The sequence below is a fragment of the Elephas maximus genome, chromosome 25 (genome assembly GCF_024166365.1).
Source record: "Elephas maximus indicus isolate mEleMax1 chromosome 25, mEleMax1 primary haplotype, whole genome shotgun sequence".
Taxonomy (NCBI): Eukaryota; Metazoa; Chordata; class Mammalia; order Proboscidea; family Elephantidae; genus Elephas; species Elephas maximus.
The window spans coordinates 67,859,073-67,872,052 of record NC_064843.1 but is presented as its reverse complement, the minus strand read 5'-3'; the positions used below and the strand labels follow the sequence as shown (position 1 = coordinate 67,872,052).

At 49.4% G+C, this 12,980-nt stretch overlaps 1 protein-coding gene across 1 annotated transcript in view; it reads left to right on the top strand.

The window, feature by feature from the left end:
* Nucleotides 1-205: 205 nt before the first annotated feature.
* ACSS1 (acyl-CoA synthetase short chain family member 1) overlaps nt 206-12,980 on the top strand; it is a 65,937-nt gene continuing 53,162 nt past the window's right edge. The window contains exon 1 of the mRNA XM_049869568.1: nt 206-599. Coding sequence (XP_049725525.1) covers nt 263-599 — 337 coding nt within the window. The 5' untranslated portion in view covers nt 206-262. The remainder of the gene's footprint in view (nt 600-12,980) is intronic.

Genomic DNA, 12,980 nt, shown 5'->3' with positions numbered 1-12,980 from the left:
GGTCTTGCCAGGCCAAGACCCGGTTCCGCCCTCGCGCCCCTGCAGCAGCTCCACAGGCACACTCCCTTCGCGCTCATCTTCTCCGGGGCGAGCTGCGGGAGGTACCTTCAGACCCCCAGGAGCCCCGGTGAGTGGGTGGTGCCAGGAGGGCGGAGAGGGGGCGGGCCCGCGAAGACACTAAGGGGCTCACCCGGCTCGTGGCGCCTCTGCTGGCTTCGACGGGTGCGGCGGGCGGGACCGGCTCCGGGCGCACGGCGACCGGATGGCGGGGCGCAGCCTGGGCCGCGGCGTCGGGCGGCTCCTCCGCAGCCTGCGCGGGCGCTCAGAGCAGCAGGTCCGGCCGCTGCGCCTGGCGAGCGCGCCTAGCGGACCGGCCTCCCGGGGCCCCAGCAGCGCCGCCGCCGCCGCCGCCGCCGCCGCCGCGCAGCCCGGCTCGTACTCGGCACTGAGCGCGCGGGCGGCCCGGGAGCCGGCCGCCTTCTGGGGGCCGCTAGCGCGGGATACCCTGGTGTGGGACACCCCCTACCACACAGTGTGGGACTGCGACTTCAGCAGTGGCAAGATCGGCTGGTTCCTGGGAGGCCAGTTAAACGTGTCCGGTGAGTGGGCTGGGGGTAGCTTAGGGCGCCCCCAATTCATGCGTCTCAATGAGCCCAAAGAGCTCCCCACCAGCAGCAGCAGTCGCTGGGCCAGGCGGATCGCAGCTGGTGTCTTGGCAGCACCACCGAAGGCCCCTTCCAATTATCCTGCCACACCCGCCCTAATCCACGGTGCTGTGTGATCCCTCTATCGGGATCCCACCCGGTCCCAGAGACTCCAGCACCGGCGGCTGTACGCTGTGCCGAAATCCATGTTCCCCGCTAGGGCCGAAGTTAGCTTGGGAGTCCAGCTGCTGGCTTTGCTGCTCCAGGCGGCTCCTCGGTCGGCTGACTACGAAGTTTAATGACAGTCCCACGACAGCGCCGTGGAGCGCCAGCCTGCAAGGGGCAGCTGGCGACACCTGGGTTAAGCTGGCGTGGTGGGTGCGGGCGGTCGGGAGTTGGGGCTCCCTGGCTCTCGTCTCCCGGTGGAGGCGAAAACGAAAGGCAGTCTGCTGGTTGATACCCGGAGCTGGAGCGCAGTGCGCAGTCGCTATTTGGGGACAAGCCCTGCCCAAGTAAACAAACTTCGCTGTGGCGGGACCCTGAGCTGAGAAAATTCCGGCCCAGCTGCGGGAATCAGTTCTGTCCTTGCTCCGGGCCTGTGTGTGGGAAGAAAGGCACGTCGGGCCATTACAGTCTTCAGCCTTTGCTGAGTCCTCAGAGCCCCAATGCCTGCTTTAGGTCGGGTCGCCTGAGGTCCCAGAAAGCAGCTCCATTGGCCAGTCGCATTCTCTGGCCTTCGCTGAGATGGAACCCACGACTTTTGTTAAGATTTGGGGTTGAGGAGACATACACCATGCCCCATCCCGCTCTAAGGTGCTACCTAGGCAGCAAGGGGATAAGGCCCTGAACAGGATTCAGTGGCCAGTGGGGCTGGGGGCTGGGCAGGAGGGGCCTTGGGCTAGGCGGGGTTGGGAGGAGCTGAGCTCTCCTGAAGGACTGGGATAAGAGTTAGGCAGGCGTGCTCATTTGCCAGGCTAATGTCCTGGCAAAGATCAGAGCTTGGAGGGGAGTTATTCTATTCCTTGCCTCAGTTTCCTCATGTGTAAAATGGGGGTGATAATGCCTAACCCCTAGGCTGACTGTGAGGATGGAGGGCTGTAAGGTGTCTGACAGGTCCGGCCCAGGCCCTAGTACCTATTGGCATTCAATAAAATGTAGCATCTTAAATTTATTGTACTCAGAAATAGCCATAAAATTACATGCAGTGTCTTGCAGCTACTTTTCAAACAAAGAAACTTAGGGAAACTTTGACTAGATTTATTTATTTATTTTGTATTGTGTATTACTTTGCCGACTTGATCAGAATGAGTTTTTTTCTTTAAAATTGAGTCAGCAGCAAGTGACCTTGAACTAGGTGAGAAAGCCCTGAGGTTTGCAGAGTTGGTGGAATGTGCCCTTGAAGAGAAGAGCAACTTATAGAAGAAACAGGGCAGAAACTGTGCAGTTCCTGGGGGAAGTGCCCCGACTTGGAGACCCAGGGCCACGTGGAAACCCCTGGTTGGCTCATGGTGCACAGCTGCAGCCTCGCACTCTCAGATAAGACTGTGGGAGGTCCTACAAGGCTGACAGCAAGGTCCCGGAGCCCCTTCTGTCAGGGCTGAGTGTGTTTAGTAAGCAATTCTTCTGCCTCCCTCTTTCTTCACTTATTCCCTGCAAAGACGCTGCCTTTACAGCTACATGAGCCAGAAATGGAGTTTCAGAAAACTGACTCATAGGAAACCAGCTTTTCAGCAGCATTCTCACCTCAGATATAGTGCCCATCCACTCATCTGGCCAGGAGTGTCTCTGCTTTCAGCCTGTGTCTACAAATAGAGGTGGCAATAAGAAGAAGTGCCACGCTCGCGCTAGAAGGTTGTGAAAGGGGTGTGGCCTGATACGTCTGTCGTGGCTGATAAAGTCAGCATGGCTTGTTCCAAAGAAACATTACTCTAGAAACTCCCATTATGCCTTCAGGAATACAGGAATATCTGTGCCCAGAGTAATCAGGTGCACATCTAGTGCCTGGGCTGGGACTGGGCTGGGAGGACTTGAAGGCTGAGTTCAGCTGGAGCTGTGATCCAAACACCTGCACGGGGCTTCTCTGTGGGCCTGGGCATGGCTGGAGAGGAGAGGTCCCAGAGACCCAGGCAGAAGCTGTTAGGCTTCTTCTGACCCTCCCTGCTTGACTTAATCTGATACATACAGGTTACCTGGTCTGTTGGAGTCAGCTTCCTTATCAACGAGAGTGTCAACACACCCGCCTCAAGGGCTATTGTTCGGATTACAGGAGAAAAAGCTCACAAAGCACGCAGCACTGCCCATAGCACATTACTAGCACCCAATAACTGGTGGTTGCTATTTATTAATGAGGCCTGGGGGATGCTGTGACCTCTACGTGTGGCCTCCAGCAGGGCTGAGACCCACGGGTCTGTGTCCGAACAGCCTGGGGGAGGTAGCAAGCCAGCTGCCTAAATGGCCCTTGAAGCACCACAGTGTCTGCCCATCCCGTGCCCTGGCGTGGCCAGGTAGCCAGGTGGGGCTGTGGTGTCGGAGGCCAGGTACAGCACTTCTGAGGACCACTGAGTGTGGGGGCAGAGTCCCCACCCACCTTCAGTGACTTGCCTCAACTGCGTTTACATAAAGTTGCTTGCAGAAGATTCTTTGGAAAGTCCAGCTCTAAAACGGATTCTTTCCAGCCTTTGAAATTTGGCTCTGTCCTTTGTTGGGCTCAACAGCTGTTTCAGCTCTGTGGTATATCAACTAAAAATGTCACCAGGTTGCAAACGCACAGCCTGAGAGTAACCATGTGTGCTGTTTTAGAAACACAGCTAAGCTCCATTTCCTGAACTTCAAATTCTGAGTCTTTCTGATTTTTAAAAAAATGAGTGTATTTTTACTTTCAAGCAAGGGACTGGAGAAACTATTTTTAACCAAGCATTTAACACAGAGAGATTGCTTGGATGCTTTTGGGACATGAATTGCAAGAATGGGAACTTTACTGCCATATTCTCTCTCTGACACTTCTCACAGTATTCAGGAGGCAGATACACTGAGGTGGCAAGACAGCACACTCCCCTCTTTTCTTTTTCACTCAGTGATGACAGTAACTTGTCTGGAGTCTTTCAAGGAAGTCTAAATAAGCGTGTACCTCACAGCCTGGGAAGAGGGTGCTCCAGGAGGCTTGTCCTTTCTGGCTTCTCCCCAGGTGTCACAAGCATGGCTTACTTAAAATAGCAAATGCTTCTGGAAAGGTGGCAAATACAATTTTTGTGACTGATGTAATATCTTAAAATGTGCCATGGAAATTTGCTATTTAAAGAAAATTCATTGTGAATCCTTTAGCGAATATCAACTCCCTAGTTTTTCTTGATTAAAATCAAATTTCTTTATGTTGGGTTTATTTAAAGTTGGGGGTGGAGGAGAAGGAATGTATTTAAACAACTGACAAGAGCTCTTGAGAATTTCTACATAAATAAGTGTCACTTTTATAATGAAAATGATGACATTTTTAAATTGTTCTTTTTTAAAATTACTCCCCAAAGCCATGAATCACCTACAGACATTTGCTTAAATGCCTTCAGTGCTACCTCAGACCCTGGGCTGGGGGGCACCTGAACCTGGGTGAACATTTCTGGAGCCCTGTGGTGGAACCCCATGGCACTGCTTCCACATGCCTAGTCTCGTCTGATGTTCGGAATACCAACGTGTGGGTGGTGGTCCCATTGTACAGGTTTGTAAATAAAGGCTCTAGCTCATGCAGAGTGATGAACAATCTGGAAAATGCTCCAGTGCCAGAAAGCTCTCTTTCTAGTGAGGAGATAGACAGTAAGTAAACAAACAAAGCCACATGGGTAACTTGCTCCAGGCTTTTATAGCTGCTCAGTGGAGAATTAGGATGTCACTCCCACCCCCCTGAGAAAGGAATGTTAGGGACATGTCCTTGCTCTCAGAAGGTTAGGAGAACCAGCCTGTGTTCCAGAAGCACTGGGCAGTAAATGTTAAATGGTGTGAGCCAGGACGACGGGTGGTTGGAGTGATGAAAAGGGGAGATGGCTGCGTGCTGGGAGATTTGGAAAAGGCTTGAACTAGGAGGTGGGGACTGAGCTGAGCCTTTAAATGCACCCAGTCCTTTGCCCAGCTCTTTTTGGAAATGCTTGGAAATGACATTTTTTGCCCCACTGCCCAGTTCTTTGGGTAGAAGTTTTTTCTTTTTAAATATATATGTATTTTTAACATGTATAAAAAATTTTTTTTATATGTAAGAATTTTGTACCCTTCCTCCTTCCTTGCCTCCTTCTGTTCTTTCTTCTTTTCTTCTTTTTTTTCTATCTTTCCTGCAGTTGAAGCCACAGTGGGAGCCATGAAAGTGTATTAAGTACCAGCACGTGTGTGGCATTGCAGGCCTCTGAGACCCCGCTCTTATAGATTGAATTGAGTCCCCCCAAAATATGTGTTGTAAATCCTAAGCTCTATGCCTGTAGTTATAAACCCATTTGGGAATAGGTTGACTTTGTTATGTTAATGAGGTGAGATTAGTATGTCCTGTATCATGAGTCAATCTCTTTTGAGAGAAGCAAGAAATTAACACAAGCGTAGGAAGAGCGATGCCATGCCACATGAAGATTGCCCAGGAGCAGGAGCTCGGAAGAGACAAGGTCCTACCTCCAGAGTCAACAGAAAGAGAAAACTTTTCCCCTAAAACTGTTATAGCAGCACTAGATAACTTAAAAAAAAAAACAAACCCGTAATGTGCTTTTCTCTAGGTGCTTGTGTCTCTGAGTCTCATTCAGGGCAACTGTGAGCAAATAGGGGGATTATTCCATTTGTGGTTTTTTTTTTTGTTTGTTTCCCTTGGGAACGCTGCAAAGCCATCTGACCCCATGTCAATAAACACTCAAAGACAGCCCAGTTCTCACAGGCATCCTCGCCCTGCCCCACAGATTCTGAAACTGAGACTGGGGTTAAACCACAAGCCTGTGGTCTACAGTCACTTAGTGGTTGGACAGGAGCTGGCTGTAGACCACAGGTTCTAATGCCATGCAGTGATGTCTTACATAGGTGATGAGTGTCCCATTCATAGTAGACGTGTGTGTGGATGTCTGTACATGTCTGTCTGTGTCAGAGCCAGGTCCCTGGCCAGCCGCATCAGCATCATGTAGAAATGCAAATTCTTGGGCTCTCCCACAAGTGATGGATCTGAGACTGGGGTGGGGCAGCCATCCACAGCCCTCTAGGGGGCTCTGATGCCACTAGAGGTTGAAAAGTGCGGATTTAGGCCAAAAAGAGACATGTTAGATGGACGAGTCATGGAGACAGGAAGAGGCCCCCTCCCTGGGCCTGTTTAGACCCCAGCATCGCCCCAGAGAGGGTGCTTCCGCTGCTGGTCTGTGCTTGGCTCGGCAGCAGGCCTGCAGAGACCAGCAGACATCCGGGCCTGCCCTCAGGGGGCTTGCAGATGGTGCAGGAAGCAGCAAACAGAGCTCATGATGCCTCAGAGGGAAGATGTGGAGTCCAAGGAAAGTGAGGTGTGCAGTGAGAGAGGGTGGAAGGGAGGTGGCCTCTCTGAGGACATGGCATGGAGGCTGAGGCCCCCAGGATGGTGGGGACAGATGGGGAGCAGCATGAGAAGAGGGAAGCCAGTGCAAAGGCCCTGGGGCAGGTAGGCAGGAGCCAGGCAGGACTTGGTGATGCAGGGTGGCTGGAGCATGGCACACAGGGAGGGTAGATCACACAGGACCACAGCTAGCATGTGCTGTGTGCAGGGAAGGTGTCTTGCAGGCACCAGGGACACTGCTCTTCGGGCTCAGCTCTGACCTGCCTGGATCCAGTGTCAGCCCAGCTGGGAGAGTTGAGCATACAGCTGCCCTCGGGGCACACGGCTGACTCTGGCTCCTGTCAGCCTTCCTCAGTTTTGCCTCCTGCTTGGTGTGAAAAGGGCCCAGGATGCCCTGCAAGGGTCTCTCAGCTGAAGTTGCAGCTCTCAGGCTCAGGTGGGGAGAACCCATTGCCCAGGTTCGGTGTGAGGGCCTGGGCCTCACAGGTCTTGCACAGCTGGAAGCTCTTTCCTACCTACACCTGAGCAGACCACTTTCCAGGGCAACTGAGGGCAAGACTTGGGGTGAGAGTAAGTGTGTTAAGGCAGCACTTCTCAGATATGGATGCACACACCTCCTGGTCTTCTCCCTGTGTGGGTTTTCATTCAGCAGGCCTGGGTGGTGCTGAGAATTTGTATTTGCTACTGCTCCGAGGTGATGCCTGGAGCAGCCAGGTGCTAAACAGGCCAGTGTGCACTGTCAGCAGCTGTCCCTTTCCTGTGAGACTCCCTCATGCTGACTGGATCTGGCCTCTCCCCATCTTCCTGCAAGACCCCCTCTATGCATCATCGCCAGGTCTGACCTCCCTCTTCCAGGAGAGGTCCGCTCATGCATCACACTGGCCAGGTCTGACCTCTCCCTTGTCTTCCTGCAGTGTTGGTCCTTAGCTAAGTTGTCAGGCTTTGTGTGACCTGGGTCTTAACCACCTTCTGTTCCATTGGATCTGGCGCTATAACCCAGTCTCTGCAAGGTAGGCAATGAGGCAGCTGGGTGAGAGGAGGAGCCCTCCTGAGAGGTGGCCTTCACCTCAGCTCCCTCGAGGATGGGTCTGGCCTGCTGACTGCTCAAGAGAAGCCAGAAGCCCATGGTTTTAGTGTGACAACTCTCGAATTTTCAACATTGGACCAACCTGAGACACATACACACAGACACTGGACACACACACATCAGTCAGAGAAACAAAACACGTCTGTAGCCTGTGTACTACAGTTGGTGACCCCTGTGCTATGATTTGCCAAGCTGGTTTCCTAATTTTCTCCCAACAACCTTGTTTTTTCTCCACTTCCCCCACAGCTCACTTTTTTTCTCTCCACTTGCCTGAATTGGCCTCTCCATTCTCTACTTTTCTAATCTCACCTCTCCCCCTCTTCTCTGCCATCCCAGCCCCAGTGGCTTATCCTCTCTCCCACTAGTCTGTGGAGCAAGTATTTGGCTGCTGGTATTTGGGCTGTTGTGGATTCACAGTGAAGCATAGGAGCATCCAGCTAGTCAGCCTGTGTTTGAACCTCAGCTCTTCCCCTGACTGGCTGTGTGACCTTGAACTTGCTACCTAGCCTCTCTGTGCCTTAGTTTCCCCATCCATAGCACAGAGACAATGATAGTCCCTCTTCCTGGGTCAGTGCAGGGCCTGGCCCACAGGGATTGCTGCCTACGTGAAGGCTTTTGCCATTCCTACTTCCCTGGTCTGGGATTGTGTTAACTTCCACGGGGTTTGCCTTCTTTAGGTAAATTCAGCTCCCATGTCCAGTTTGGGCAAATGTTGTGGTGCTTGCCCCAGCCTACTCTGTCTTTTTGGTTACTGCTGCATGTTTTTCTCTTACCATGTCTTGAATATTTGCCCTTGCACTTCCCTTGGCACTCAGCCTGATGCCTTGATCAGAATTGGTGCCCGGTACGTTGGTTCAATCTGGGGTTTTAAATGCTCCTTGTACCTTGTGCTTCTTAAAGACCACGCCATCCAGAAAACCAAAGAAACAAACATTTGGTAAAAGGGGAGAGGGTTCTGGGGTGGGGTGGGGGTGGGGGTAGATGGAAAATGCCAGTGTTTTTTAAATTAAAAAAACTTCAGTTTTCAGCAATAAGTCTCCATTACCCTTCTCTCCCTCTCCTGCCCCTGGTTACCATTAAAATCTTTGGTCGCTACACCAGTACATTTACCTGTTGTAGATACTTCATATGAGTGGAGTCATACAATATTTGTCCTTTTGTGTCTGACTTATTTCACTTAGCATGATGTTTTCAAGGTTCATTCATTTATATTTCTCTTCATGGCTGAGTCATAGTCCATTGTATGTGTGTACCATCTTGTTTATCTATTCATCTGTTGTTGGACATCTTGGTCATTTCCGCCTTTTGATGATTGTGAAGAGGGCAGAAATGAACATTGTTGTAGAGGTTTCTGTTTGTATTCTTGCCTTCACTTCTTCTGGGTATATGCCTAGGATTGGGATTGCTGGATCATATGGTAGCTCTATTTCAACTGTTTCAATAACTGCCAAATGTTTTCCACAGTGACTGTGCCATTTTATAGTCCCACCAGCAGTGGGAGAGGGTTTTTAAACCTTTTTGTGATGAAACAAAATAAGACCCTGTAGCCTGCTTGATGTTAGCCTTGGATGCTCTTGCGTCGTGGTGTATTATGCTGGAAATAACACCAGAGACCCTTGGTGGGAATTAGTGCCTCGTGTGGGGTTTATAGCACAGGGTGGCCTCACCATGAGCGCTCACGAACATCACACACACGTACTCACATGTACACAAGCGCATATTCACACATGTATGCACACAAGCACACACACACAGATGTCTGGTTTGTTGTGTAAGCCTGGGCTCTGCTGCTGAGCCCTTGTCCTCAGTTTGCTTTTCCCCTCTTATATTTTTTTGGACACTTTTCTCTTCCGCTTTTAAAACAGTTCAAAAATCTTCCTGCACCAGTAAGTAGTATTAGTAAAAGTTTTTCCTTGTGTCTATCTTTACTTAGTTATTCTTTTTCTTTCTTTCTGTTTTTGAGGTATAATTGAAGTGCAGTGAAATGCACAAGTCTCCAGCGCAGTTAGGTCAGCCTTGACAAATGCATACAGCCGTGTCACCCCCTCTCCTAACAACACAGGTGGTTTCCATCACCCCAGAAGTTTCTCTTGAGCCCCTCACCCAGCAGCCTCCCTCTCAGAAGCAACCTCATATCAGTAGCTTTCGAATTCCAATGTATCTTCAAACTTGAAAGTAGGCTAAAATAACTAAAGATAACTTTAGCTTATTCTAAGCCATTTAATGGCCTTTTATTTCTTTGTGTTTTGTATACAAAATTAAAAATGGGGTGGAAGAGGAGCAGATCATTGTAAAGTTCTACTGCCTGTCTCTATTTATGGAAACCCTGGTGCCATGGAAACCCTGGTGGTGTAGTGATTAAGACCTATGGCTGCTAACCAAAAGATCAGCAGTTCGAATCCACCAGGCGCCCCTTGGAAACCCTATGGGGCAGTTCTACCCTTTCCTGCAGGGTTGCTATGAGTTGGAATCGACAGCAATGGGTTTGGTTTGGTTTTTTGTTTTCTGGTGTCATAGTGTTTAAGAGCTACGGGTACTAACCAAAAAGTCAGCAGTTGGAATCCACCTGGTGCTCCTTGGAAACCCCGTGCGGCAGTTCTACTCTGTGCTGTAGGGTTGCTATGAGTCAGAATGGACTCGACAGCAATGGGTTTTGTTTTGATCTCTATTTATAGGTGCCTATTTTTTTTTTTTTTTTTATTGTAGTGGTTAAGTGCTACAGCTGCTAACCAAAGGGTCAGCAGTTGGAATCCACCAGGCACCCCTTGCAAACTCTATGGAGCGATTCTACTCTGTCCTATAGGGTCACTATGGGTCGGAATCGACTTGACGGCACTGGGTTTTTTTTTTTTTTTTCTGGATAGGTAATGGGAATATTACCTTAGACTCTAGATTAAAACTTCATCCTATCATAATTGTAAATTAGAGGTAGGGCCTGACCCAAAGCACCTGGGCTTTGCCAGTGTAGCTCTTACACTTAGCAGTCAGGTGGGTTACTGCTCTGTGTGTACAGCTCGTCTTCCGTCTCTGAAACAGGGAAGCACACTGCACTCTGCCCTGCTGCTAGTACCCAAAGAGCCTGTGGGAGCACTGGCTAAGGTCAAACCAGGGTGAGAGCTCTGGGTACCAGGCACTTCTCACCTTGGGGTGGACTTGAAGAGTGGTCAGCCTGGTGCAGGCAAGCAGAGTAAAGGACAGACAGGAGATGGAAAGGATAGCCAGTCACTGGACCAGGGGTTTGGAGAGACAAGCCAGATTGTCCAGGGAGCAGCCCTTACGTGCAGCACTGAGGACAGTGCAGCCTGGGCCCACAGGTGCCAGGACCCTCCTGGTCACCTCCCCTTCCTTGACTGCATTGTCCATCCTCCGTAAGTGGGGACAGGACTGTGGTAGGGTGACCCCGTGTGTGGGAACTGGGCAGGTGGTGGGTGGGGGTGGGAAATCCTGGACCACCAACATCTGCGGAAGGCTCAGCCCGGCTACAGAGGGCATCAGAAAAGTCCATGGCTGCCTGCCTGACCGCCACCCTTAGTACCCATGCTTAGTCACCAGCGGGAGCAGCAGCTGACAGTAAGTGGCTCCCTGCAGCAGGGTCTGCCCTGTGTCCCTGTGGAGATGGCAGCAGAACCTCCCCCAGCTCGTTTGGCTGGCTCCACCCTGCCTCATGCCTGCCTCCAGGCCTGAGTCCTTTAGGCTCAGGGTCCCGCAGTCTTTTTTTTTAGTAATATATTTTATTTTAGCCTACTGTACCCAAAATGTCCCTGGGTGGCACGAATGGCTTGCACTTGACTACTAACCTAAAGGTTGGCAGTTTGAACCCACCCAGAGGTGCCATGGAAGAAAGGCCTGGCCATCTGCTTCTGTAAAGGTTACAGCCAAGAAGATCTTACGGAGCAGTTCTACTGAGTCAGCTCGACAGCAATGGGTGTGGTTTTTTTCTTTCTTTTTTTTTGTTTTATCCAAAATATCATCTCAACATATAGCCAGTATGAAAATGTATTAATGAGATGTTGTATGTATACATTTTTGTTTGTTTTTTTGGCCCCAAGTCTTTGAAGCCCTGTGTGTGTTTTCCTTCACTCATAGCACATCTCAGCTAGGACTAGCTGTGCTTCGAATGTCTGATGGCTACACGTGGCTCACGGCTACCACATTGGAGTTGCGGGTATGGGGATGTCAAATTTGCCTCCTTTCTGCCTTGATCCTGCTCACCTGGCAAAGCCTGCATGTAACTGCCAGGAGAGGAGGCAGGAGGGTTTAGTGGGCGGCGCAGGATGGCTGCAGCCACCAGGATGACGTCAGCATGGACATCTTAGAGGGGACATCCTGGGGTGGGGGTGGCTGGTTTCTTGGTGGTCTGATTTGGACTCCTGGTGGCACAGTGCAGAGACAAGGAAGCCTAAAGCTAAAGGTGAGCTCTGGGGCCAAGACCATGCCTTCCCTCACTCCCCGCCTCACTAGCTTCATCCCATAAATCTTTTTTTTTTTTGTTTGTTTCCTCAGTTCATCTTTTTCCCCTAAATTTTATTTATTTTGTTGTTGTTGAGAATATACACAGCAAAACATACACCAATTCAACAGTTTCTACATGTACAATTTAGTGACATTGATTACATTCTTTGAGCTGTGCAATCCTTCTCACCCTCTTTTTCTGAGTTGTTCCTTTCTCATTAACATAAACTCACTGCTCCCAAAGTTCTATCTAATCTTCGTAGTTGCTGTTTTCAACTTGATCCCATATAGGTAGTTCTTAAAAGACCATTACCCTTGAGGCAGACTTTTTTTACAAGTTAAGCTAAACTATTCTATCATTCTGTTTTAAGATGACTTAAGGGTATATTTTTGGTTTAAGGTTTAAAGATTGTCTCAGGGCAATGGTTTCAGGGATTCATCTACCCTCCATGGCTCCAGAAAGTCTAGAGGGCATGAGAATTTAAAATTCTGTTCTACATTTCCCCCCTTTTGATCAGGATTCTTCTATGGCCTCTTTGATCAAAATGTTCAGTAATGGTAGCCTTTACAAGTACGTGACCCATCTCCTTGATATAAAGGTTTTTATATAGATATTTAGACACTTTACTGGTTTTGCTTCTCTAGAGAACCTAGCCTAAGACACCCTCCCTCCTCCCTCTTTTCCACATCTGGTAACCACTAATAAACTTTGGTCTCTATTCATTTGCCTTTTCTTTTCTTTTTATGTGAGGTCATACAATATTTGACCTTTGTGATTGATTTATTTTGCTCAGCATAATGTCTTCAAGCTCCATCCATACTGTAGCATGTATTAAGACTTCATTTCTCCTACTGGCTGATTGTATGTACATGCCACACTTTGTTTACCCATTCATCTGTTGGTGACATTTAGGCTGTTTCCACTTATTGGCTATTATTAATAGTGCTACAATGAACATTGGTGTACAAGCCTCTTTTTGAATCTCTCCTTTCAAGTCTTTTGGGTATATACCTAGAAGTGGAATTTCTGGGTGATATGGTAGTTCTATTTTTAGTTTTTTGAGGAACTGCCACACTGTTTTCCACAATGGATGTACCATTTTGCATTTCTGCCAGCAATGGATAAAGGTTTGAATTTCCCTATATCCTCGCTAACATTTTTTATTTTCTGCTTTTTTCTTAATCTTAGCCGTCTTAAAAAAAACAAAACCCATTATTGTTGAGTCAATTCCAGTTCATAGCGACACCATAGGACACAGTGGAA